This window comes from Leopardus geoffroyi, chromosome C1 (genome assembly GCF_018350155.1).
Source record: "Leopardus geoffroyi isolate Oge1 chromosome C1, O.geoffroyi_Oge1_pat1.0, whole genome shotgun sequence".
NCBI lineage: Eukaryota > Metazoa > Chordata > Mammalia > Carnivora > Felidae > Leopardus > Leopardus geoffroyi.
The window spans coordinates 105,044,924-105,072,632 of record NC_059328.1 but is presented as its reverse complement, the minus strand read 5'-3'; the positions used below and the strand labels follow the sequence as shown (position 1 = coordinate 105,072,632).

Sequence of the window (27,709 nt, the reverse complement as noted above, 5' to 3'; positions counted from 1 at the left end):
TTACAGGTTTGCACTTCCTTGTCGTATGACCCAAGGCAAATTATTTCATTTCTCCATGTTCTTGTTTCTTCATTTTAAAATTGAAATCACAACACTGCCTCTTGGATCACAAAGATTAAATGAGATAATATATGTAATGAAGTCACCAGACTGTCTGGCATCTAGTATATGCTCAATTATTATCCCAAGTGAACGACTGGACAAGTATATAAGGATACATATAAAATAATGTTTATTATAGCATTATTAATATGATTGAAAAATTATAAACAATTAATACCAAACAATTTTATCCACCACTGTAACACAACACTGTAGTCTTAAGAGAGCTCCTGGAACACAGTAGGCACTCAATAAGTGCTGAATGAACAAAAAAGGGTTGGTTGAATAAATTGGGGCACAATCAGACAACAGAATGCTATTCAGTCACTCTAAAAATGACATATGTTGGAATTTTCATTGAAAGTACATGTATAGTACAGTCCTTTTGTTTAAAAATATATGTGCGTACATTAATAGAAAAAGGTCCAAAAGGCTATACGTACATCAAGATGTTGACATTTCCTATGGTGGGATTGTGGCAGTATGGATATTTTTATTAGCTTATTTTTGCTTAGCTGTATTAAATTTTTTTCCTATGAGTATTATGCATTGATTTTGCAGTGAAAAGCTATTTTTAATTTTAAAAATATATGTTCCAAATGCACAAATAAATTGGAACCAAGAGACAGACCTAGATTTGAATCTTGGTTAAATCCAGTTTTTTCAAAAAGCATCTTATTATTCATTTATATGCTTATTTTCCCATTGGACATCGAAATCGTTAAAAATATGGAACATGTCTCCATGTTTGTCTCTTTGTAGCGCCTTTCACAAAACCTTACACGTTATCAGTGCTCAATAAATGCTTGTCAGTGACAGGCAATACACCCCACCACAGCTCTTGCAATGGTGTTTAATGCGTTGGTCACAGCAGCAAAGTAACTCCCTCTAGAATCTCTATGGAGATGGTGATGGTTCCAACACTTTTAAAAAACTGATCCTGAAATGCCCATAAGTGAACAAGAGTGTCCTCTGGATTCCTCTTCCTTTGAAATGCAAATTCTGTTACAGGATCCTAATTTTTCTGTAAATAATTCAGAGATCGAACCAACTTGTGGTTACAGGAGAAGGTCCAAGTTTCTAGTGTTACTTGTTTAGGTAGAAATCTATAAAGTACCTGTTGAAGATATTAATCAGCCCCCTCCCAGCTTCACGTTTATTTACAGAAATCCAAAATGCCAAATGTCTTCTAGGCCCTAAAACGTACTCTCTGCAAAAAAAAAGTACTCTCTGCACTGTAACTTACTTACTCTGTCAGGATTATATTATTACCAACCCTTAAATTATCATCTTAGGTAGTGATGAAACTAATAAGAGTTATAACTAGTTAATCAAGTTAACCATTTTTTATTCAAAGAGCAACACTGTCTTAAATCTCATTCTTAATTATTCCTCACTTTCGTACTATTTTTTCTCCTGCTTTGGTTTACAACATATCTTAGTAGGCAGAAAGCTTCACATATTTGTGAATTTGGTAAAAACAAATTCTGCCTACTTTATAAGTGATATTTATAAGCAAGGGATTAGAAAAAATCATAGCTAGATAAATCTTAAAATATTATTTCAGCTGAGTGCTTAGTTGTCCAGACTGGAAACACACCATCTGAGTTTAATTCCAGCTTTGTCGCCTATTAGGTCTATATGACTTTGGATAAGGTTTTCACTTCTCTAAAACCTCAATCCCATCTGGAAAATGAAGTTGATGATAATAAAAATATCTACCTCGTTGGGTCGTTACGAGAATTAAACAAAACTGAATGGATAAAGCAGTACTATCCAACAGAAATGTAAAGCAAGTTACAAATGTGAACTGCTACGGGATTCTAAATGTTCTATGACTATATTAGAAAGGTAAAAAGGAAGGTGAGATTAATTTTAATAGCATATTTGGCTTAACCCATATATCCAAAACATTATCAACATCAAAACATTATTAATGAGATTATTTTACATTTCTTGTTTGGTATTAAGTCTTTGCAATTTGATGTATATTTCATATCGGCAGCACACCTCAAATTAGACCAGCCACATTTCAGGTGCTCAGTAGCTACATGTGACTAGTGGCTATCTTCCTGGATAGCACAGGTATAACGTGCTATCTAGCACATACTATGGCTAAATAAATTTAATTCTTGGTATCATCATAACTCCCTTTTTAGGAATTGCTATGGATTTTTCTCCAAGTATGTGAATCATAACACTAGCTAATATTGGGTGGTTCTGGAACAATGGCGTTAAAAAACACTGAATTACATGGTCAGAAAACTATTCCTTCTAAAATTACTTTTTCATCTTTCTGACCATATTGAGAAAAAAAGTGTCAGTTTGATACTACAAAACTTTGTTTTTAAAATTTAAATTTCTTATTGATATATAATTCACAGACACGAAATGTACCAATTTTAAGGGTGTTGGTTGATGATTTTGACAAATGGATACAGTTGTGTAACCACTTCCCTAATCAAGATACAGAACGTTTCTATCACCTGGGCCAGGGCTTCTTAAAAGCCAGGAAAACTAGTGCAACCTCAACAACAAAAGCCCTGCAGTCAACCCTGTATCTTTGAATACATACAGATTGCTTTCCGGAAAAGTTCTACCAATGTATATCTCTAAGTAATATTGAAACAGCCTCACTGCACACTTACCTTAAGGAAATAATCAGAGATGGGACAAGGGTTTCTCAATACACAAGATGTTTATTGCCATATTACTTATATCAAATAAAAATTGTAAACAATCTAAATATCTAATAGTAATGGTTAAAGATATATTCTTAAAACTGAAATTATATAGCCATTAAGATTATTTTAAATAATTTTTAATAACATGGGAAAGTGTTCTCAATATAATTAAAGGTAAGAAAACAAGTAGAAAACTGTATAGACAATATGGTCCTAATTATGTCAAAAACAAAACAAAACTCAAAGAACTTTAGGTAAAGAAAAAACCAAAGGGAATATGCCAAAATACTAACAGTGGTTAATTCTAACTGTGGTGTTATGAAAGGTTTTTACTTTAATACTTGAGTTTTTCATCATAATGAGAATGAACTACTTGGTGGAGGGAGACTATTTTTCTTTATTTGTCTTTACTAGTTAGAAAATAGTTGAAAAATGGGACCATTAATTATTCTGCAGGCGTATAGCTAATGAGGGTTTAACTGAATCCGGTAGCATTACAGAGAACCTACTATGTGTAGTCGTTATTATCAGATTGAAAGGGAATTTGGCTGTAAAGGGATTGTTGATCTGGGGTCACCTTCTAGCAGGATACATCTTTCTCCTTGTTAAAATTCTTAAGTAGTAAACTGACAGCACTGGAGACTACCGTGCTCTCTTCACCCAAGTTCAAGTGGGGTTCAGGCAAGGGCAGCACTTTGGCTAATACATCTACGTAGCTTCCCCGTTCCCCTCCACTTCTATCCTGAATTCCGAGAAGACAGAGGGATTTCTTCTACTGAGAGAACAATTCCATCCGTATGGATCTGGTTCTTGGCCTCTCAGCTCACACGGCTAACTTAAAGTGTCAATTGCGGCCGGCAGGGACTAGAACTCTTTAATATTGATTGACTTGTGAAGTGATAAGGCAAGCCAGCTCAAATCCCTAACCAAGATGCTCATTTATTTGCAAGGTAGGATCATGTGCATTAGAAACACAAGAACAACAGATCAGTCTATTGTAGGTGAATAAATAATGGGTATGGTTCATTTAAATACACCTAGGAATTTGCATTTTTCTATTAACACATGTTTATTTTGAACATTTAAGAGAAATAATACCTCTCTTGAGCATATTAGCTTTTAAGCATATTAGCCAGGGTGATCCTGATAAAATATCAGATGTCACGGTTCTGCTTAAAAATCTACAAAACACACAAAAACTTGTACCTAAATGTTTATAGCAGCACTGTTTATAACAGCTAAAAGGTGGAAACAGCTCAAATGTTCATCACTGACAAATGGATAAACAAAATACAGTATAGGTATACAATGTAATGTATGCAGCATTAAAAAGGAAGGAAGTATCGGTATAGGCTACAACACGGAAAACATTATACTAAGTAAAAGAAGCCACTCGCAAAAGGCAATATATATTATATGGTTCCCTTTACATGAAAAGCTCAGAACAGGGAAATCTACAGAAACAGAAAGTAGATTAGTGGTTGCTTAGGCCTGGGGGGGAGAGGGGTTCTTTCTAAGGTCATGAAATGTTCTAAAGTTGACTGTGGCTAATGGTTGCACATATCTGTGAATACACCCAAACCATTGAATTGTATACTTTAAAGGGATGAATTGTATGGTTCATACGTTATAGTTCAATAGAACTGTGAAGAAAACCCAAACCCTTCCATGCTAACTTACAATGCAAACCAGTGCTCGAGACAGTGGACACTACCTCCCCTGTCAGGTTCCAGATTCCTCTCTGACAGCACATCTCCCTCTCCTTTCCTCAGCCTCTCCTGTCTCCTCAGACACACTGCATGTCTGTGCCTTAGGACACTAGCTCTGCTGTGCCCGAAATGTTCTTCCCTCCACCTATTTGGTTCACTCCCTCAACCCCTTCAAGTCTTTCCTCAAATCTCTTAATGTGGCCTTTTCTGACACCATGCTGAGGAGGGTAACTTACCTCCCACAGCCCCCATGCAATACCAATTGCCCTTTACCTTGCTTTGCTTTTTTTCTCCCATAGTATTTGTCACCTGATTTACTATCAAGTTTACTTATTAAGTTTATTGTTTATTTCTGTCTCCCTCTGCATTAAAATGTAACTTTCACGAGGGCTAGGATCTTTATGTTATTCACGGAAGTAACTCCCATGCTCATTTACTGAGCTGAATTTATTTGCTGAATGAGTGAGTGAACTATGAACTTTATGCTGTTCTCATGTGTTCAATATATATTTATTTATGAATTCTAGAACTCTCAACTAGGGCAGTAAGACTTCTGACTGTTCCACACAGATGTTGGTGAAAATCTCGGTTGTGCTATGGAACAACTCATATCATATACAATTCCTAGAAGTTGAAATTTTGACCCCCACCCACTCCCCGACCAGCAATTGAGGGTATATTAGGCCAGTATGACTAATGAAACAAATAAGAAGGAAGTTGGTAGTGGTGGTGGGGGGGGGGGGGGGCGGAATATTAATTCCATAAGAAGGGAAAACACTGAGACAGGAGACCACAGTGTATACACTGCAAACCTGCATGGACCCCAGAGACACAACAGACTAACCATTCAGGGAAAGCACACCTGTATGTGTTCAGATCTCTGCTAAATCCACTACCCAGATCCTTTTTAGGGCAGGTTCTCTGCAAAGAAGCATGAAAATTATGCCTTTAAAGAGGTCCCTGTGACTGGTTAGTATCTTTTTTTTTTCTTTGTATTTCATTATGCATAAAAAAGAGAAGGGAAAGTAAATCAAAATTCATATTAAACTTCATATGGCTATGGAGAGGAGATAATATTGACTGCCTCTCTTTATCTGGAGGCAACTTTATTAAGAATGTTGCTAAGGAGATAATTAGCTTCTGCAAAATTCCTTGGTGTCTTAGCAGCAAATACACGCCTTCTATTTTAAATGGTGTTTAAATCAGGGCGCCTGGGTGGCTCAGTCAGTTAAGCAACCAACTCTTGATTTCGGTTCAGGCCATGATCTCACCATTCATGGGATAAAGCCTTGTGTGTTGGGCTCTGCACTGAATGTGGAGCCTGCTTGGGATTCTCTCTCTCCCTTTTTCTCTGCCCCTCCCTGACTCTTACTCTCTCTCTCAAAGTAAATAGATAAACTTAAAAAAAAGTTTGTTTAATCTTTTAAACAAGATTTAAATCTTGTTTAAACCTAAACAAAGATGATCACAATTACACTTAGAGCAGGACCTATAGAAACAAACCCTGTAACTACAGAAGGCTGTGGAACTCTGCTTCACTGTAACCAGTACTTGAATCACCGAAAAATGTTGTCACAAAAGAATTGTTTTAAAGAAAGAAGATGCTTATATATTACATTAACAAAATGAAAGATAAAAAATGATACGATCAGATCACTTCACTAGATACAGAAAAAGCATTTGACAAAATTCAACATCCATTTTAGATAAAAATTCTTAACAAAGTGGGTACAGTGGGAATGTACTTCAACATACATAATAAAGGTCATCTATGACAAGCCCACACCCAACATCACAGTTAACGGTGAAAAGCTGAAAAGCTTTTCCTCTAAGATCAGGAACAAGACAAGGATGTCCACTTTCACCACTTTTATTCAACATAGTATTGGAAATCCCTGCCAGAACAATTAAGCAAGAAAAAAAAAAAAGGCATTCAAATTGGAAAGTCAGAAGTAAAACTGTCACTTTTTGCAGATGACATGATATTATTTACAGAAAACCTAAAGACTCTACCAAAAAAATATTAGAATAATTCAGTGAAGTTGTAGGTTACAAAATCAATAAAAAGAAATCTATTGCATATCTATTCACTAATAATGAACTATCAGAAAGAGAAATTAAAAAAATAATCCCATTTACAGTTATATCAAAAAGAATAAAATACCTAGGAATAAATTTAAGCAAGGAGGTGAAAAGACCTGTACATTGAAAACTATAAGACATTGATGAGAGAAAATGAAGACATAAATAAACGGAAAGATATTCCATACTCATGGATTAAAAGAATTAATATTGTTAAAATATCTACACTACCCAAAGCAATCTACAGATTTAATGCAATCCCCATCAAAACTCCAATGACATTTTTCATAGAAATAGAATAAAAAAATTTGTAACCACAAAAGACCTTGAATAACCAAAGCAATCTTAGGAAAGAAAAGAGCTGGAGACAATGTGCTCCCTGATTTCAAAATATATTACAAGGCTATAGTAATCAAAGTAGTATGGTAGTAACACAAACGGATCAATGGAACAGACCAGAGAGTCCAGAAATAAACTCTTGCATATATGGCCAATTAATTTATGGCAAAGGAGGCAAGAATATACAACGGGGAAAGGATAGTCTCTTCAGTAAATGGTGTTGGGAAAACTGGACAGCCACATGCAAAAGGATGAAACTAGACCACTATCTTATACCACACACAAAAATAAACTCAAAATGGATTAAAGACATGAATATAAGATCTAAAGCCATGGGGCACCAGGATGGCTCAGTTGGTTAAGTGTCCGACCCTTTTTTTTTTTTTTTTAAACATTTATTTATTTTTTGAGAGACAGAGAAAGACAGAGCAGGAGCAGGGGAGGGGCAGAGAGAGAGGGAGACACAGAATCCGAAACAGGCTCCAGGCTCTGAACTGTCAGCACAGAGCCCAATGTGGGGCTTGAACTCACAAACTGTGAGATCATGACTTGAGCCGAAGTCGGACACTTAACCGACTGAACCACCCAGGTGCCCCAGTGTCCGACTCTTAATTTTGGCTCAGGTCATGATCTCATGGCGTCAGTCATGAGATGGAGCCCTGCATTTGGCTCTGTGCTGGGTGTGTAGCCTGCTTAAGATTCTCTCTCCTCTCCTTCTGCTCCTCCCCTGCCCACATGCACACACGCATGTGCACTCTATCTAAAAAAAAATAAAATAAAAAAATTTAAAAAAAGATCTGAAACCATAAAACTCCTATAAGAAAACATAAGCAGTAAGCTCCCTGACATTGGTCTTGATGATAATTTTTTGGATTTGATACCAAAAGCAAAGGCAAGAAAAAAAAAAATAAACAAGTGAGACCTCATCAAACTAAAAAGCTTCTATACAGCAAAGGAAGTCATCAACAAAATGAAAAACCTACTGAATGGGAGAAAATATTTGCAAATCATAATCCAATAAGGGGTTAATATCCAAAATTCATAAAGAACTCATATAACTCAATGAAAAAAACAAACAAACAATTCAATTAGGGGTGCCTGGGCGACTCAGATTGGTTAAGCAATCTGACTGCAGCTCAGGTCATGATCCATGGTTCATGGGTTCAAGCCCATGTTGGGTTCTGTGCTGACAGCCCAGAGCCTTGAGCCTGCTTTGGATTCTGTGCCTCCCTCTCTCTCTGCCCCTATCCCACTCATTCACTCTCTCAAAAATAAATAAACATTAAAAAAAATAATTTGATTAAAAAATGGGCAGAGGATTTGAATGAACATATTTCCAAAGAAGTCATACTGAAGGCCAACAGGTACATGAAAAGATGTTCAACATCAGTAGTCATCAGGGAAATGCAAATCAAAACCAGGATGAGCCATTACCTCACACCTGTTAGAATGGCTATTATCAAAAGGGCAAAAAATAACCACTGTTGGCAAGGATGTGGAGAAAAGGGAATTCTTATGTACTGTTGAGGGAATGTAAACTGTTGTAGTCTCTATGGAATAGAATATGGAGGTTCCTCAAAAAATTCAAACTAGAACTACCATATGATCCAGCAATTCCACTTCTGGGTATTTATGTAAAGAAAACAAAAACACTAGCTCAAAAAGATATACATACCCCCATGTTCGTTGGAGAATTACTTTCTTTTTTAAAAAAATATTGATTTATTTTGAGAGAGAGAGCATGTGTGCAGGCAGAGACAGAGAGGGAAAGAGAGAATTCCAAGCAGGTTCCATGCTGTCAGCACAGAACCGGGCTTGGGGCTCAATCTCATGAACCATGAGATCATGACCTGAGCCCAAATCAAGAGTCAGATGCTTAACCAACTGAGCCATCTAGGCACCCTGCAGAATTATTTTCAATAGCCAAGATAAGAAAACAACCTAAGGGTCCATCCATAGATGGATGGATAAAGAAAATGTGGTGCATATCTATACAATGAAATAATAGCCATAAAAAAAAAGGAAACTTGCCATTTGTGAAAATATAGCTGGATCTTGAGGGCATTATGCTAAGTGAAATAAACCAGACAGAGAAAGACAAATGTTGTATGATCTCACTTATATGTAGACTCTAAACAAAGCAAAACAAAATAAAACAAACCAAGCTCACAGATACAGAGAAAAGATTGGTAGTTGCCAGAGGCAGTGGGTGGAGGGATGGGTGAGATAGGTGAAGGGAGTTGAAAGGTGCAAAACTCATTTTATAAAATAAGTAAATCAGGGGGATATAATGTAAAGTCTGGAAACTCTAGTTAATAATACTACATTGTATATTTGAAAGTTGCGAAGAGAGTAAACCTTAAATGTTTCCCATCACAAGAAAAAACATTTTTTGTAACTATATATGCTGATGGATGTTAACTAGACTTACTGTGGTGATCATTTTGTAATGTACATGCTGTATACTTGAAGCTAATATAGTGTTATATATCAATTATACCTCCATTAAAAAAAAGGTACTTGAGAAAGTGCAACTTAAATTATAACCTTTTTTTAAAACTTTTGTGTTTCAGAGTTTATTTATTTTGAGAGAGAGAGAGGCAGAGGGAGAGGGAGAGAGAGAGAATCCCAAGCAGGCTCTGCAGTGTCAGCACAGAGCCCAATGCGGGGCTTGAACTCATGAACTGTGAGATTATAACCTGGGTCAAAACCAAGGGTTGTACGCTTAACTGACTGAGCCACGGAGGCACCTGTAAATTATAACTTTGAATGGCAAGTTGAATTTCAGATTCAACTAATGTATATCTCCATTTAAAGTCTTGATGTCTTGGGGTGCCTGGGTGGCTCAGTCAGTTAAGCATCTGACTTCAGCTCAGGTCATGATCTCATGGTTTGTGGGTTCAAGCCCCACATCAGGCTCTGTACTGACAGCTCAGAGCTGGAGCCTGCTTCAGATTCTGTGTCTCCCTCTCTATCTGCCCCTTCCCTGCTTGTGCTCTGTCTCTCTCTATCTCTCAGCAATAAATGTTAAAAAAAAGTTTAAAAAAATCTTGATGTCTTTTAGAAATAGAAGGTATCCCAGGATGAAGATTATTAAAATTGCTACATGAGAGATAAGGTTACATGTAATTTTCTAGGATGCAGGAGATCATTTTTGACCTACTTACCATTACATTAAGTATCTTGGCCCAAATCATAAACTAGTAAGTGGTGGTATCTGACTACAGAATAAACCTCTATTGATCTAAGGTTTTACTTAAGAGATCAGGGAAATCAAGTGACCTGTATCCCAGAAATATCCTGCAATAGGCATTTCCCACTCTAGAGGGATAGTAGTTCCTCTATCAGCACATCACACTCCCAGCTATGAGACATGATTTCTTTCCTGTTTATTGAGACATCTATTAATCAATAGCCTTGTGGGGTAGCCCATACCACATTTTACGTGATTCCAAGTATAAAAGGAGGGCATTCATCACTCACATCTAAAAGTATACTATTTCCTGATCACTACAATCTCTTAAAATAGTACTTCTGTGCCATTGAACTCTTGGGGTCAATGCTGTGTGTCACTTATTTCTTTGGACTCTTCCTTAAGAAATAACCCCCATATTACATAGGGAATTGCATAATACACCCCTTCATAAAAATTAAACCCCAACAATTTACAGAAACAAATTATTAAACTTACTCTCCCCCAAATGAAGGTTTTATTGCCAGCTCACAGAAGCCCTACTATATCCAGTTATGAAACGGATTTAAAAAAATATTAACCTTTCCACTTATTGAGAGTCCAAGATTTCAAAATATATTAAGAGATGTGGACTTATGCAACATGCTTAGCAACACCCAACGTAGCCCACGTTCATCATGAAAATGGAGCCTTTCCACTAAAAGCTGAAGCTAAGTTGCTTTTGATTATTTAGGCCTTTATGATAATTGATCTCTGAAATACAAATTCCACTATCTTTTTACTGATAATGATAAATTTCACGATCTATTAACTAGAGGTTATATATTTATGAAATATATATGATAAAAACCTGATTGATGATTTTATCATTTTATAAATGATAAAAACCTGACTTTGGATCATTTTTGTATTGCAAACATTAATTAATTTTTTTTCCAGGTTGGTAGTTACCATAGTAACTCCCTCCTTCTTAAAAAGTTTCATTGGTTAGGGCCAGCAAACAATCCTGTTCAAGATTTTAATGAACCTTCTATTGCTGAGGCTATTAGCTCAAACATAATTCAGTGTACTGCTTAGCATACTGTTAGGTCAGATGAGGAAATACCAAATCTGGCTAGTTGGAAGACTCTAATCTAAAGCTTTTGCAAAAATGCCCCACTTTCTTATTTTTACATAAAAGATTATTTGCTCAGGAACTAGAAAGTATTTTAGGTTATAGAATTAATGTGATTAAAGAAAAATGAGGAATTTGAAAACATGAGGGAAGAAGAAATTAACAAAATATCAAGAAAATTTGAAAAAGAAGCAAAAAGAACTTATAGACATAAAAATATAACCTTTGAAGTTAAAACCTGAATGGACAAATTAAAATAAACACAGATTAGACACAGATGAAGAGAGAATTATTGAAATGGAATACTGATCTGAAAAATTACACAGATCTGCAGCACAGAGAGATATGAATTGATAATATAAATGAAAGGTTAAGAGACAAAACATATCTCATAGGAGTTCCAGAAGGATGGAACAGAGGAAACAGAAAAGCAGCAATGTTAAAAGAAATAATGACTAGAAATTTTCCAATAATTTTGCCAAACATGAGTTTTCATGCCAACTACTATAAATATAAATTCACATTTAGATACATAATACTGAAACAAGAACATCAAAGACAATCTTAAAAGAATCAGAGAATATATTGCCTACAACTCAAAAAAATAATTATATTGAAAGGAGACTTAACAGCAACAATTAAAAATAATATTCCATTTCTTCTGACTTTTAAGTGCTGAGAGTAAATTATCAACCTGGATTTCTAAACTTAATAAACTAAGATCTTTTTATAAAAAAAATCAAATTGACTAGTAGCTAAAAGAACTACTAAAGGATTTTTAAAAATGTTTTTAATTTTATATTTGAGAGAGAGAGAGAGCGTAAGCAGGGGAGACAGACTCTGAAGCAGGCTCCAGGCTCTGAGCTGTCAGCGCAGAGTCTGACGCGGGGCTCAAACCCAAGAGCAGTGAGATCATGACCTGAGCCAGAGTCGGACGCTTAACCGACTGAGCCACCCAGGTGCCCCAAGGATGTTTTTAATAAGAAGAAAATTGGATTAGAGAGGAGCAGAGTGAAAAAGCCAGTGTTGGGGGGCAGGGTAAGCAAATACATAATGACAACTGAAAAATAATGATGATGATTAACCAAATTAATCATAATTATAAAAACAAGATGGAACCAAAATGCTACCTATGATAGCTTGTCAGTTGGGAGGAAGCTGATCAGAGTTCCTTCTGATCATTCCAAGATCCTTGTATTATTTGTGAGAAAGGCAGAAATAGATTACTTTTAACCTGTTTCTTCATTCATTCAACAAATATCTTTTAAGGGCAGGTAAAACTAATCTGTGGTGATAGAAGTCAAAATAGTGATTACTTTGTGAGAGTTGTGACAAGGAGGGGACGTGAGGCATAAGGGAGACTTCTGGAGATGCTGGTAACATTCTACGACTTGGTTTGGGTAGTAGTGACATAGTTGTATTCACTTCGTCATATTTCATTGAGCTGTCTGCTTATCATTCATACACTTCTCTGTATGTAATGAAGTATGCAAGTATATATTTCTATAATTATAAAAGGAAACTACCGCACAATTTACTACAAAATAAAATTTTGATGGATTATAAAGCTATAACTTTAAATGCAAGTCCTAAAAATGGAAAAAATAGAGGTTAGCATTTAAATAATTTTGGCTGGGAAAGAACTAAGAACAGCACCAAAGGCAGAAATCACTGGTAGTTTTGACTACATAAAAGTAAAAATAAAATATAATAAAAACTTTTATACAAAATACTGTGAATACTATAAAACGGATCATCAAACAAGAAAAAAGATTTGCTAAAATATGTAACAAATGGTCAATATCCTTAATTATATAGATATAATTAATAAAAATCATTGGCAAAAAATAACCAAATTGTAAAATGGGCAAAGAATATGAACTGGGCAAGTAAAGAAACTTAGAAAAAAAAAAAAAAGGAGTGCCTGGGTGGCTCAGTCAGTTAAGCATCTGACTCTTGGTTTCAGCTTAGGTCATGATCACACAGTTCATGAGTTTGAGCCCCACGTTGGACTCCGCACTGATAGCGAGAAGCCAGTTTGGGATTCTCTCTCTCCTACTCTCTCTGCCTCCCCCCACCCCCCACACCTGTGTGTGCACACTTGTATGTGCTCTCTCTCTCTCTCAATAAATAAACTTAAAAAAAAAAAAACAATATGAACTAGCAATTCAAAAAGAGCTATATAAATGGCCAGTAAGCTCTGGAAAACTGACAAAGCAGTTAAGTAATTTGCCTAAACAGTAAGAGGGAAAGTCAGGATTCAAACTCTGGTAATCTTACCTTTCAATTAATATTTGTTTAATGAATGAATGATTATATACTTAACACTAAAAGATGTATACATCATAGACTACAAAATTCAGGTCATAAAACAGAATGTATAAGATATCCCTTTCTGCTGATACACTCACATAAATCAGGCTCAGAAAAAAAAAGGTCTCACCAGGGTGGCTCAGTTGGTTAAGCATCTGACTCTTGGTTTCAGCTCAGGTTATGATCTCGTGAGTTTAAGCCCTGCATTGGGATTCTTTCCCTCTGCCTGCTCTTCCCCCACTCATGCTTTCTCTCTCTCTCTCTTAGAATAAATAAGTAAACTTAATTCAGAAAAAAAAACGTGCTTGGAAAGATCAAAGTGTAACAATGGTTAGATTATGGAAGCTTTTTTTTCTCTTTATATTTTCTGAATGAAAAGAATTTCAAAATAAATACATATTACTTCCATGATAAAGGGGAAAAGTTATGTTAAAAGGCCAAACAGCAATACAAACAAAACAGAACACAAACACCTCTAAATGACTCCTGATGTATCCATGTGTTCCTGGCTCAGCATGGATAGATCTCTCAGTGCCCCATCATTAAATTCAACTATCATACCACAGTTCTCCATCTCCTCCTATCTTTCCTACTCTTAGTTTTTTGTTTTTTAAAGTTTATTTATTTAAGAGAGTGAGAGAGCGTACACGAGAGGGAGGAGGGGCAGAGAGACAGTAGAGAGAATCCCAAGTAGGCTCTGCCCTGTTAGCATGAGCCCAAGGTAGGGCTTGATTTCAAAACCTGTGAGATCATGACCTGAGCCAAAATCAAGAGTCGGAAACTTACTTGACTAAGCCACCCAGGTGCCTCTCCTACCCTTAGTTTCCAAATTAATCTTCCTAAAATACTGTGACTCTCTTGTAATTTCTATTGCTTAAATACTTTCAATGATTCTTCATTTTCATTCTCAGCCTGGAATTCAAGGCCTTTCACAATTATAGCATTCAGTCAACGTTTTCACTTATTGTGCACATTCCAGCTGGTTGACTATTTGCTCTTCTTTTCCTATGCGTGTTGCCTACAGCTTCTGTAACTTGTTCATGTGGTTAACTCTGCCTAGAATGTATTCTTCCTCTTCGTGTCTGTTTTCTACCCATGGCTCAGCTTATGCACTATCTTCTCCATGAAATATTTGCTAATTTTTCTTAGTCACACTGAGAAGCCATGGCTCTTTAGTCTGTCTCTCCAGGCACTTACTTTGTTATTTTTTTCATGTTCTATCTTTCCTAACAGACAATGACTTCCTTGAAGTAGGATCTGTATCTTATTTATCTTTGTATTCTTCTTACTACTTATTGAATAAATGTAATTAATAAACAAAATAGAAAAACTCATGGAATTCAATACGATTATGCTTTAGTATTTTCAAAGTGCCAGTCTGTGGCTATTAGATTTCTCCTTTTTTGAACATAAGAAATATAAAGTGTTAACAGTACAGGCTAGTACTTATACTCTAGGTCTCTTGAACTAATTAAGTGATTTATGAACCTAATGGGAGTATAGATCCTTCATTTCACACCAAGTCTAAATTGCTAAATTGCTCTATGAACTGTTGCATTTTGGTCTAGAGCAGTTTACTCAACATTGACCTTACCTTTCCTACATAAAAGGAATTTAAGCTTTATTCTCTAGGAAGGGGAACAGAGTTGTAGGATGGAATGTTCTCCCTTACCTTTTTGTGTTATGCACTGTGGTTCCTCCCAGGACAATCCTCACTCCAGGAGTGGTACGGTTCAGGTTATAAACTGTTAGAGCCTCTTCATAGGTGGCTCCTCCAATTATAAACACAACGATATCCTGAGGTCTGCAATAATGAAGAAAAGTCAGTATCATAGGATAGGAGGGGAAAAAGGCAAAGATTTGTTGTTACAATGATATGCACAGTTTTAATTTCTAAATCTTTCATTTTTGGTGGAAGAAGCAGAATTAAAGCAGAATAGAATAAAAGGCTTAAAAAAAGTTTTAATTATCTGAAATTGGCAGGAAACAGAGCAGGAAATGCTGAATAGTGATTTGCTTTCTGTTTATGAGCGGATGTCTTATAATTTCTGTGCTGTGGATTTCAGAATAGCACAATAGTGTTTGCTAGAACCAAATGTAGAAATATTCTTTTATATTCAAGAGGCTTCAGAGTACTTCACTGTGACACGATATCAATATAGCAGTAATTTATGCTTGTACTACACAACTCCTTTCGTATATAAGCCCTGTATCAAATACTTAGTACAGTGTCATTACAATGGCCTCTGTCCAAGGACCTTAAAGTATTTTGGAAAGTACCGGTATATTGGGATGTTCCCATAAGATGGAAACTAGAAACATTTAGTATTTTGAGTGTAAAAAGAGATTGGGACACATAAATAATGACACTTCTAGGAAATCTACCTCTTTGTAAAATCTTTGTTCTTGAATCCTTTGAAAAACCAAGAAAAAAAAAAAAAAAAACCCTGAAAACAAACAAATGAAAAACTCTTGCGTCTGGTTTTGATACTGGAGATACTGACACATCAACTCAGTCACTTGCCTCACTTATCCACTGTGTGGGTAGCACAGTGCAGTTTTATGTGTTCCAACCTTTATCAGAATGGCTTATAACAAAGTAAGTGGACCTCGGTGGGGAGGGGGGAAAAAAGTAAGGACCTCCTATTGGTCCCTTCTGTAGATACTCACAAGAAGGAGACCATATCATTCCAAAACTGTTAAAGTTTGCCTTGTTTTTTCTCATGCCATCAAAAGAAGATACAATTACTTAATTTTAGTAGGCAAGTAATTTTATTAAATGACTTAACTGCACATTATTTAAAACTACATCAAGCAGAAGCATCCATTTGGAGGTTATAGCACAAAATTAAACAGAAACATCTTTAATCATATGTGCTTATGTATAAATCATGAAAAAGAGAACCTACATTTCCTTTCTGTTCATCTCTTTCTAAAACACCATGAAGGAATTAGCTGAGAGAGTATTTATTCTTATGGCACTTCATGGAAACAGAATCAGATATTATGACCATAATTAAAAATGTTCTGAGAATCTGAATTGCAGAGATACCCACTAAGAGGCTCCAGATGATGAAAAGGTAGTTGTTTTGCAACTAATTAGGTAGAGAGTCAATCATGACATTTCTGTGTGAACTTGGAACTTAAAATCATGCCTTTAAATACTAAATTTACTTTTTAAGACAAAATAAACTTCATTTAAGTCTACTTACCTGAAACGATGTACTTAGCACTACAACGCTTTAGGAGTTACTTGCTATTATATATTCTATAATCGTTTTTGTTATTTTAAAATATGCTATTTTAACCTAGATAAATGTTTGCATATGGTATAAAACACAAAAAGGAATACTATAAAAAAAGTGAGTTTCCTCCCTGCCACAGTGCTCTCACACTTCAATTTGTGTAGAGGCAAACACTACTACTTGAATCTTCTGTGTTCTTTCATAGATATTATCTATGGTATATATGCAAATATACACACATATACATATTCACATACATATATACACACACTACATATATATGTATATGTATTTATAGCACACACACATAAATAAAAGCATTTTATGTGCACTGTTCTGCTCCTTGCCCTTATCTTGGATCTAGTGTGCATTTTATTTTGTTATTTTTTTTTTTTCCAACGCTTATTTATTTTTTTTGGGACAGAGAGAGACAGAGCATGAACGGGGGAGGGGCAGAGAGAGAGGGAGACACAGAATCGGAAACAGGCTCCAGGCTCCGAGCCATCAGCCCAGAGCCTGATGCGGGGCTCGAACTCACAGACCGCGAGATCGTGACCTGGCTGAAGTCGGACGCTTAACCGACTGCCACCCAGGCGCCCCTGTTATTATTTTTTAAAGCTTATTCATTTATTTGGAGAGAGAGCGAGCACGAGCAGGGGAGGGGCAGAGAGGGAGAAGAGAGAGAATCCCAAGCAGGCTCCGTGCTGTCAGTGCAGAGCCCGATGTGGGGCTCTGTCCCACAAACCATGAGATCATGACCCGAGCCCAAATCAAAGAGTCAGACGCTTTGTCAATTGAGCCACCCAGGCGCCCTTTAGTGTGCATTTTAAACTTTGGTAGATGTCACCAAGCTGCTCCACAGATGTCATTCCGCCAGCAACTCAGGAAAGTGTCTATTTCTCCACAACCTTTCTTTCTTTTTTTCTTTTTTTTTAACGTTTATTTATTTTTGAGACAGAGGGAGACAGAGCATGAACAGGGGAGGGGCAGAGAGAGAGGGAGACACAGAATTGGAAGCAGGCTCCAGGCTCTGAGCCATCAGCCCAGAGCCTGACGCGGGGCTCGAACTCACGGACCGCGAGATCGTGACCTGAGCTGAAGTCGGCCGCCCAACTGACTGAGCCACCCAGGCGCCCCGTCCACAACCTTTCAAGTACCGTGTATTATCAAGGCTTTTGATCCTTTTTTTTTTTTTTTTTTTTAAATTTTATTTTAGAGAGTGTGTGTGAGCAGGGGAAAGGGTCAGAGGGAGAGAGAGAAAGAAAAAGAAAGAGAATCTCAAGCAGGCTCCACGCTTAGTGCAAAGCCTGACATGGAGCTTGATCCCACGACCTGGGATCGACCTGAGCTGAAATCAAGAGTTGGACACTTAACCGACTGAGCCACCCAGGCTGCCCAGTCCTTCTAAGTTGACTAAATTGATCACTTATTCCTCCTCAATATACTTTCTTCACTTGGTTTCCAGGGCATCACATTCTTGGTTTTCTTCTTACTTCATTAGTTGCTATTTTTCAGTGTTCCTTGATGGCTTCACCTCATCTCCTTGACCTCTTAATGGTGGAATGCCCAGAGCCCAGTCACTAGTCCTCCTTTCTTCCTCAACTACACTTACTCTCCAGATCTACTTTGCCCAGTGTAGTTACCACTAGCCACATATGGCTATTTAAATTAATTAAAATAAAATAAGGGTGCCTGGGTGGATCTGTGGGTTAAGTGTCTGACTCTTTGATTTTGGTTCAGGTCACGATCTCATGGTTTGTGAGATCGAGCTCCATATTGGGCTCTGCACTGACAGCAAGGAATTTGCTTGGGATTCTCTCTCTCCCTCTCTGCCCCTCCCCCACTCACACGTGCTCTCTCAATAAACATTTAAAAATTAATTAAAATAAAATAAAATAGTCAGGGAGCACCTGGGTGGCTCAGCTGATTAAGCATCTGACTCTTGGTTTCGGCTCAGATCATGATCTCAGTCGTGAAATCAAGCCCTGTGTGGGGCTCTGCGCTGAGCATGGAGCCTTCTTAAGGTTCTCTTCTTCCCTCTCCCTCTACTCCTCTCCTGCTTGTTCTCTCTTTCTAAAAAAATAATCGGGGGCACCTGGGAGGCTCAGTTGGCTAAACGTCCGACTTCAGCTCAAGTCGTGATCTCACAGTGTGTGAGTTCGAACCCCGCGCTGGGATCTGTGCTGACAGCTCAGAGCCTGGAGCCTGCTTTGGATTCTGTGTTTCCCTCTCTCTCTGCCCCTCCCCTGCTCGTGCTCAGTCTCTCTCTCTCTCTCTCTCTCTCTCAAAAATAAATAAAAACATTAAAACATCAATCAATCAATCAATCAATCAATTAATATTTAGTTCTTCAACAGAACTAGTCACATTTCAAGTACTCAACAGTCACATGTGGCTAATGACTACCTTACAGGACAGCACAGAGCACATTTCCATCACTGTAGAAAGTTCTATTGAGCCTACTGATTATCCCTAGATGATCACACCCAAGTTGTATGGTTTCTAAATACATCTCTCTGCTGATGACTCCCAAATCTCTGTCTCCAGCCCAGACAGACCTCTCTCCTAAATGCCAGCCTTAAATATCTATTTACTTGACACTTCTACTTGGATGTTTAACAAATTTCTCAACTCAAATGTTCAGATTCCTAACCTCCCCCAAGCTTGTTTCACCTATAGCTTTCCCCATCTTAGTTGACGGCCAGTCTATTCTTTCAGTTGCTTAGGACAAAAACTGGATTCATCCTAACTCCCCTGTTATGGCTGGAATGAAGCAGATAAATTAGAGACATAGTGAGAGAAAGAGAGGGAGAAGTAAGCATGGGCCAGACAATGGAACGCCTTGAGTCTTCTAGGCCATGGGGGAGTCACTGAAGGGTTTTAACAGGTACCTTGATCAAATGTGCTTTTTTGAAGGACAATTTTGGCAGTTGTGTGAGAATGGACTAGGGGATGCAGGTAGGAAAAACTGGGAAACAAAAGGCTATTGTAAGACTTCTAGAAAGACATGGTGAAAAATGGAACTAAAGAAATACCAGGAGTGTAGAGAGGGACTGGATATAGAAGACACAAAAAATGAGGACTCTTCAGAATTTGGTCAATGATTAAATGTGGAGGATGAGGATAAAGGGAGAGGACATTATATGTTTAAGTTTTCTGGTTTTGGTGACTAGGTATAGTGGTTTAGGTTTGAGAAAGCAAGCAAGACTGATTCACGCAAAATAAGACAAAAACATGTATTGGAGATACCTGTGGAGCATCCCAACAGAGACGTCCACTAAACATCTATCTGGACGTTTAGGCCTAGTGATTTCCCTGAATACAGGTGGCAGCTGAAGCCATGGAAATAGAGGAGTTCTTTTTTTTTTTTCTTTTAACTTTTGAAGAAAGTTTATTTATTTTGAGAGAGAGGGAGAGATAGAGAGAGAGGGATAGAGCGTGTGAGAGGGGAGGGGCAGAGAGTGAGGGAGATAGACAATCCCAAGCAAGCCCTGCACTGTCAGCGCAGAGCCAGACATGGGGCTCGATCCCACGAACTGTAAGATCATGACCTGAGCTGTAACAAAGAGCTGGACGCTTAACCGACTGATTCATCCAGGAGCAAGGAGTTCTACTTAAGGAGGTCGTGTAGTATGAGAAGAGAACCCAAAGACAGAGCTTTGGGGAATCTTTAACATCTACAGGCTAAGCAAGATGAATAGCCAGCAAAGGTAACTGAGAAACTGTCAGAAAAGTAGGAGGAGAACCAGAAGGGAGTGGCCAATGGACAAGTGACTTTCAAGAAGAACAGAATGGTTAACAGTGTCAAATGCACAGTGGGTAAGTAAGGTGAGGACTGAAAGAGACCGCGGTGCATGCTGCTGTGATGTGCATTTGTAAGAAAAGTCTTAGTGTATTATTTTGGAGTAAGAACCCAGGCTGCATGGATTGAAGAAGTGAAGACAGTGATTTCATTCAAGAAGCCTGGCGGTGAAAGGAAGGAGACAGAGAAGAACGCAGGCTCAAGGGCTTTAGAATTGTTGCTTGTTTAATAGGAGAAACCCGAGTATGCTCATAGTCTGTGGGAAAGTAATTAGACAAGGAGAAGCTGAAAATATAGGAGGGAGGGAAAGAGAAGGAGGGAATCAACACAGGAAGGTCTCAGGAGATGACAGGAGTCTAAGACAAGAGTGTTGACAGAGTGATTAGCTCCAAATAGGAAAAAAGGATGTATTTCCGTTAGAGTGGAGGAAGGACATAAAGGTAGGGATATGTAAATAAGTTTATAAAAATGGGGGCTAGACACTGAGGGAGTTAATGTCTGACAGATTCAATTTTTTTCTCTAGGAAACACTGCTGGGCTCTGGGGTGGATTAGGTGATTTGAAGAGAATGGAAAACATTCAAAACTGATGTGGAGAATGAGACAAAGTGAGAGAATCAAGGGTACATAAAAGTATGAGTATCCTTCATGTTTAAAAGACACTTTTAAAAGTTTGGTTGGCTCAGTCGGCTGAGCGTCTGACTTTGGTTCAGGTCATGATCTCTCGGTTCATGAGTTCAAGCCCCCCATCTGGCTCTGTGCTGACATATTTGGATTCTGTGTCTCCATCTTGCACTCTACCCCTCCCCTCTCTCTCTCTCAAAAAATGAATAAACGTTAAAAGAATTTTTAAAAAAAGTTTGAGTGTCCTGGAAGGCCCAAGTGAGTTTAGAAATAATGAATTTGTAGTGGCACTAAGCTATAATTTGTGTTATTTCCTCTAGTATCACAAAGAAGTAGATACCAGCCTTTAGGCTAAGTTATTAATCCAGTATTAATCTAGTGCTTTAGGCTGTAGGGAAAGAGGTTCTTTGTAAACTTGCAGGAAAGCATTACCTGAATCACTAAAATTCTCTATACCATCAAGGTTTTTTCCGTCAAGTCCTTGCCTCCAGTTACTGGCCAGCTTTTTCTTGTGGAGAAAGGTCATTTGCTTAAGAAATGCTGTATGATTATGATAGTAATATTTTTTCACCAAGTATGATTAGCTCTTAATTATTTGGGGACTGAATATTCAGGCAAAATACAGGTTCTCTTCTTTTTCTCCAACTGACATGGCTGTTTCAGTTCGGATTAATACTTCTACAGAAGGGGAACATGAACAGCTAAAACTCAAGTTTAGTTCTTGTCAGATCTTTAGGAAAGATTTTTTTCTTTAATTTGTTTTATTATTTTGAGAGAGAGAGAGAGCGCATGCATGTACATACATGGGGGAGGGACAGAGAGAGAGGGAGAGAGACAATCCCAAGCAGGCTCCATGCTGTCAGCGGAGAGCCCGATAAGGGGCTCAATCTCATGAACAGTGAGATCATGACATGAGCCGAAATCAAGAGTTGGACAAATCGATTTCTTAAGGGGATCAAATAAGCTACAGTTGGCTATAATTTTAAATATGGACAGGAATCTCTGTAACCTTTAACATAGCATTACCCTCATGGGTATATGCAATTTCTTTTTAACACCAAACTATGAAGGATATAAGTTTTTAATTCTTCCCACTATATTGATTCGAGAAGTACCAATGAGCTGAGATAATAATGGCTTCCCAAATACAGTCATTACTGGTTTAATATTCATTAAAGGAAGTGAAGAATTAGTTCTGTGGAGGAAAAAAATCCAGTGTTGGAAGAATGTGCCATCAAGGAGACAGAAGACATTCTGTCAATTGTTTGGTCTATGTTGTAACCATCTGAGGTCAGCCTAGGTGGAAAATGGGGAAAAAAGCAGTTACACTGTTCGGAGAAGTAATAAAATCCTCAAAGCTGAAATGAAATTCCATTCTCAAAAAAATGAGTATTTTTTTACAGTGAGACTCTTTACATTGAGGGACAACTCTAGACCTGTTATGCAGTTTATCTTGAGTAAATACTCATGAATTGCACAGATTATTTCATTAAGAAGAAGGGAAGGAAGTTTCTCCCTTGCAGGGAGAAGAACCAGACAGGAACACTTCTGTTTTGAGCTTCTAATCTGATAAGTCAATTTAAAAAGCAGCTGGGCAGACTAATGAGGATCATCCTGGAAAATATTTGTTGATTTTCTATAGCTTCCCTCTATTTACCTCAAGAGTACATCTGTCTCTTATGGAAAAGAAAGGCGAGAACTGGGAAGGAACAAACTCAAGCAGACTCCGAGTAGAGTCTGAGAATTCCACCCTTTAGCCTGACAATTTCAGGGTGCCAGAGTATTTTCGTGTTACTGGAGAGGGAAGAAATGTCACAGACAGTACCTGTGGGTGTAGTTATATTAACATAAGGACAAAACTTAGATACAGGGATAGACTCTTACAGTCTGACTTAATTGTGTACTTAACAAAGATGACTATGTCACATTTGGTTATGAAAACATTAATAAATGTTTTCCTGAGCCTCCTACTACTTATTCAAACTGGCTTAAGGAGGAACATCAACGGAAAAAAAAAAATCCCTGACGTTTTTCCTTTTCATTCCTTTCCCTGGTGAATTTTAAAAGTAGATGTTCTGATGGGGCCAACAGTAAAATACACGACAAATCATTTTTATATGACGGTTAGAGCTAAGTGGAATACACAGGTTCAATTCTTTGTACACATCTTGCTGTGCTCTGTAATTCACCATAGCAACCAAAAGCATTAATTAATGCAGGCAACAAACATTAGAATAAACAGCAGTCAGTTCATGCTGTATATAGATATACAAGGATACCTTGAGAACTCAACCAATTTACACCTTATTTTATTAGAAAAATAAACAAAAAATTCTCACATATAGTATTTCTGGAAATCATTACTTCCATACATGAATAAGCTGAGTAGAAAAACTTAAACTTTTAAGAGGCAATATTTTTTTTTTTTTTAATTTTTTTTTTTTCAACGTTTATTTATTTTTGGGACAGAGAGAGACAGAGCATGAACGGGGGAGGGGCAGAGAGAGAGGGAGACACAGAATCGGAAACAGGCTCCAGGCTCTGAGCCATCAGCCCAGAGCCCGACGCGGGGCTCGAACTCACGGGGCCGCGAGATCGTGACCTGGCTGAAGCCGGACGCCTTAACCGACTGCGCCACCCAGGCGCCCCAAGAGGCAATATTTTATCTACTTTGTGGACCACTGTGTTTATGGCTAAAATTTAATTTTTTGAATACACTTACAGATAGTAAAGATCTTATGAGCATTTACTGGAAAAAAGGCCAATGTTAAAGGACTGCTGCCTTTATAGAAACAAAAATAAACTGCTACAACAAGATTCTACTAAATTTGTGTAAACGTGAAAAAGTACTTCCGTTTTGAATTGACTATGGAATGCATGACCAGATAGCTCCATTTTCTCACCAAATGTTTAAGTTGCTTGTTTTTATCAGGGACAAGAAGCAATTCTGGAGTGAGAAAGAAAAATGAGCCTGTTAAATAGGCTATGTGGGAGTCCCATCTGCAGAAGAAAGATCAAAACTCAATTTGTAGATATGGCTATACTGCCAAACAGGTAAACCATGAATTTAATAGCTAAGGGCTAAAACATTTCTACAAGCGTTCCTGGTTTTGCAAAAAAGTTGTATTCTTGCCACATCTCCTTTGATACTTTCTAATAACAACAAAACCAAGGAGCTCTATCATGATGAGACTTAACTTACATAAAGATGACTAAAATCAATGACTCTTCTCAATGTGATGATCCAAGACAGTGGCTACAACTGAGAATGAGGCCAAGTGGAGGCAAAATACTGTGGACAGTTGATGGCAAACTGTAAAAATCTCAATTTTCTGGGAACATCAACCAATTTTATCCTTTAGTTTAAATTTTCCAACTGTAAATCTTGTCATTTCAACTGTTTTAAATGCCTACATAAGAAATTTGACAACATCTATTGGACACCTATTTGTAAAGCACTGTGTTAAATATTGTGAAAAACCCAATATTAATAAAACATAGTTTTTACTTCAAGATTATGATACCTAATGCAATATCTAATGGGAAAGATAGGTATGTATACATCTAACTACTGTCTCAACATCCAGAGGTAACCACTATTAACATTTTCTTGTTAATTCTTCAAGAAATATTTACTATATACATAAGCATATATATTACATACATATTATGCATGCCTGTAGCCAAGCAGACTTGTTTATATACACATACGTATATAATCACATTTATGCTTAGATATTTTTTTTACACAAAAGGGATATTATAGCATCTTGTTTTTCTATCCAATGTATCTTAGAAAGTTTTTGTATTACCCCAAGAAGAGTTACACCATTTTTTAAGAACAGATAGCACTGTACTACAATTTAGGTAACAAGTCCTCTACTGACGGATATTTAGCTTGTTTCTGTTTTTCCTTTTTTAAATGTTTATTATTTTTGAGAGAGAGCGAGTGAGTAGGAGAGGGGCAGAGAGAGAGGGGGACAGAAGATCAGAAGCGGGCTCTGTGCTGACAGCAGAGAGCCTAATGCGGGCTCGAACTCACGAACTGCGAGATCAACACCTGAGCTAAATTCCAACACTTAACTGACTTGAGCCGTTTCAGGTGCCCCTTGTTTTTTTTTTTTTCTTAAATTATTACAAATAATGTTTTGGTAACTATCCTTGTTTATAGGTGTTTGTGTACTTGCACAATATATCTACATGGAATTGTTCAGTAGGTCTTTTTTTTTTCTTTTTAATTTGTTTTTGAGACAATGCAAGAGACAGAGTGCAATCAGTGGAGGGGCAGACAGAGGGAAACACAGAATCTGAAGTGGGCTCCAGGCTCTGAGCTGTCAGCCCAGAGCCTGACGTGGGGCTCGAACTCACAAACCGTGAGATCATGACCTGAGCTGAGTCGGATGCTTAACCAACTGAGCCACTCAGGCGCCCCTTCAATAGGTCTTTTTAAGGCCTCTGTAGTCTTCCTTCTGTTAAGTGGGGCCAGAAAGTGACATAGGGATCTTCTGCGCCCTCCTCTGTTGTTGTGTAACCAACTTCCCTGCCTTCTTCAATGTTTCCATTGACCTAGAGGCTCATGATACAGTTGCAGTGTTTTCTCCTGACCTCTTTTCTTGGTCACTCTCTTATTCCCTAAAGACTTTAGCTCTGATTTATTGTCCTCCTTTTCACTGTTGTTCCTTTCAGGATTTTCAGTGACTTTCACATCAATGTGGATTACTCATCTTCTATCCTGGTCTCCTCATCCAGGATGATCTGTTCTTCCATCCCACATTACCAACATCCATGATTACACACTTGATCTTAACCAAAAGGCCGAGAAGTGATCCAACATCCATGATTACAACACAAACTTCTTCACTACAAGTATGTGCACTGTGAAATCTTGAATCCAAGATCTGTTTCTCCAATAATTACCTCCTTAACTTCTAATTCACTTATACTAATACTTCAACTATAATAATTCTTTGACGTCATCAAGACCTCCAATCCACTCAACAATACTTTATTCACCATCCAATAACCTCCTTCTGTTTTCAGTTCCCCAAATCCTGGTTGGGCCCTGCTATCACCCTTATCCTCATTTATTTATTTAAACTTTATTTTTTAAATTTACACTCAAATTAGTTAGCATATAGTGCAACAATGATTTCAGGATTAGATTCCCTAATGCCCCCTACCCATTTAGCCCATTCCCCCTCCCACAACCCCTCCAGTAACCCTCTGTTTGTTCTCCATATTTATGAGTCTCTTCTGTTTTGTCCCCCTCCCTGTTTTTATACTGTTTTTGCTTCCCTTCCCTTATGTTCATCTGTTCTGTGTCTTAAAGTCCTCATATGAGTGAAGTCATATGATATTTGTCTTTCTCTGACTAATTTAGCTTAGCATAATACCCTCTAGTTCCATCCACGTAGTTGCAAATGGCAAGATTTCATTCTTTTTGATTGCCGAGTAATACTCCATTGTGTGTGTGTGTGTGTGTGTGTGTGTGTGTGTGTGTGTGTATCTCACATCTTCTTTATCCATGCATCCATCGATGGACATTTGGGCTCTTTCCATACTTTGGCTATTGTTGATAGTGCTGCTATAAACATGGGGGTGCATGTGTCCCTTTGAAACAGCACACCTGTATCCCCTGGATAAATACCTATAGTGCAATTGCTGGGTCATAGGGTGGTTCTATTTTTAAGTTTTTGAGGAACCTCCATACTGTTTTCTAGAGTGGCTGCACCAGCTTACATTTCTACCAGCAATGCAAAAGAGATCCTCTTTCTCTGCATCCTCACCAACATCTGTTGTTGCGTGAGTTGTTAACATTAGCCATTCTGACACGTGTGAGGTGGTATGTCATTGTGGTTTTGATTTGTATTTCCCTGATGATGAGTGATGTTGAGCATTTTTTCATGGTCTTCTTTGGAGAAGTGTCTATTCATGGTTTTTTTTTTTTTTTTTTCCTATTCATGTCTTTTACCCATTTCTTCATTGGATTATTTGGTTTTTGGGTGTTGAGTTTGAGAAGTTCTTTATAGATTTTGGATATTAACCCTTTATCCAATATGTCATTTGCAAATATCTTCTCCCATTCTGTAAGTTGCCTTTTAGTTTTGCTGATTGTTCCTTTGCTGTTCAGAAGCTTTTTATTTTGATGAGGTCCCAATAGTTCATTTTTGCTTTTGTTTCCCTTTCCTCTGGAGATGTGTTGAGTAAGAAGTTGCTGCTGTCAAGATCAAAGAGGTTTTTGCCTGTTTTCTCCTCAAGGATTTTGATGGCTTCCTGTCTTACACTTAGGTCTTTCATCCATTTTGAGTTTATTTTTGTGTATGGTATAAGAAAGTGGTCTAGGTTCATTCTTCTGCATGTCGCTGTCCAGTTTTCCCAGCACCACTTGCTGAAGAGACTGTCTTTATTCCACTGGATATTCCTTCCTGCTTTGTCAAAGATTAGTTGGCCATATGTTTCTGGGTAGCCTTATCCTCATTTAATCTAGTATAGCCAAAAGTTGC

General features: G+C 37.5%; 1 protein-coding gene across 4 annotated transcripts in view; it reads right to left on the bottom strand.

The window, feature by feature from the left end:
- The window catches only part of VPS45 (vacuolar protein sorting 45 homolog), a 69,355-nt gene that overhangs the window by 10,708 nt on the left and 30,938 nt on the right, over positions 1–27,709 (bottom strand). For 2 of the 4 annotated variants that reach the window (XM_045479002.1, XM_045479001.1), the window contains exon 14: positions 15,209–15,340. In XM_045479002.1, the coding sequence (XP_045334958.1) occupies positions 15,209–15,340 (132 nt within the window). Of the gene's footprint in view, positions 1–209; positions 1,127–3,709; positions 5,417–15,208; positions 15,341–27,709 lie in introns of those variants that run through there. The other 2 variants (XM_045479004.1, XM_045479003.1) reach the window with 2 other exon arrangements.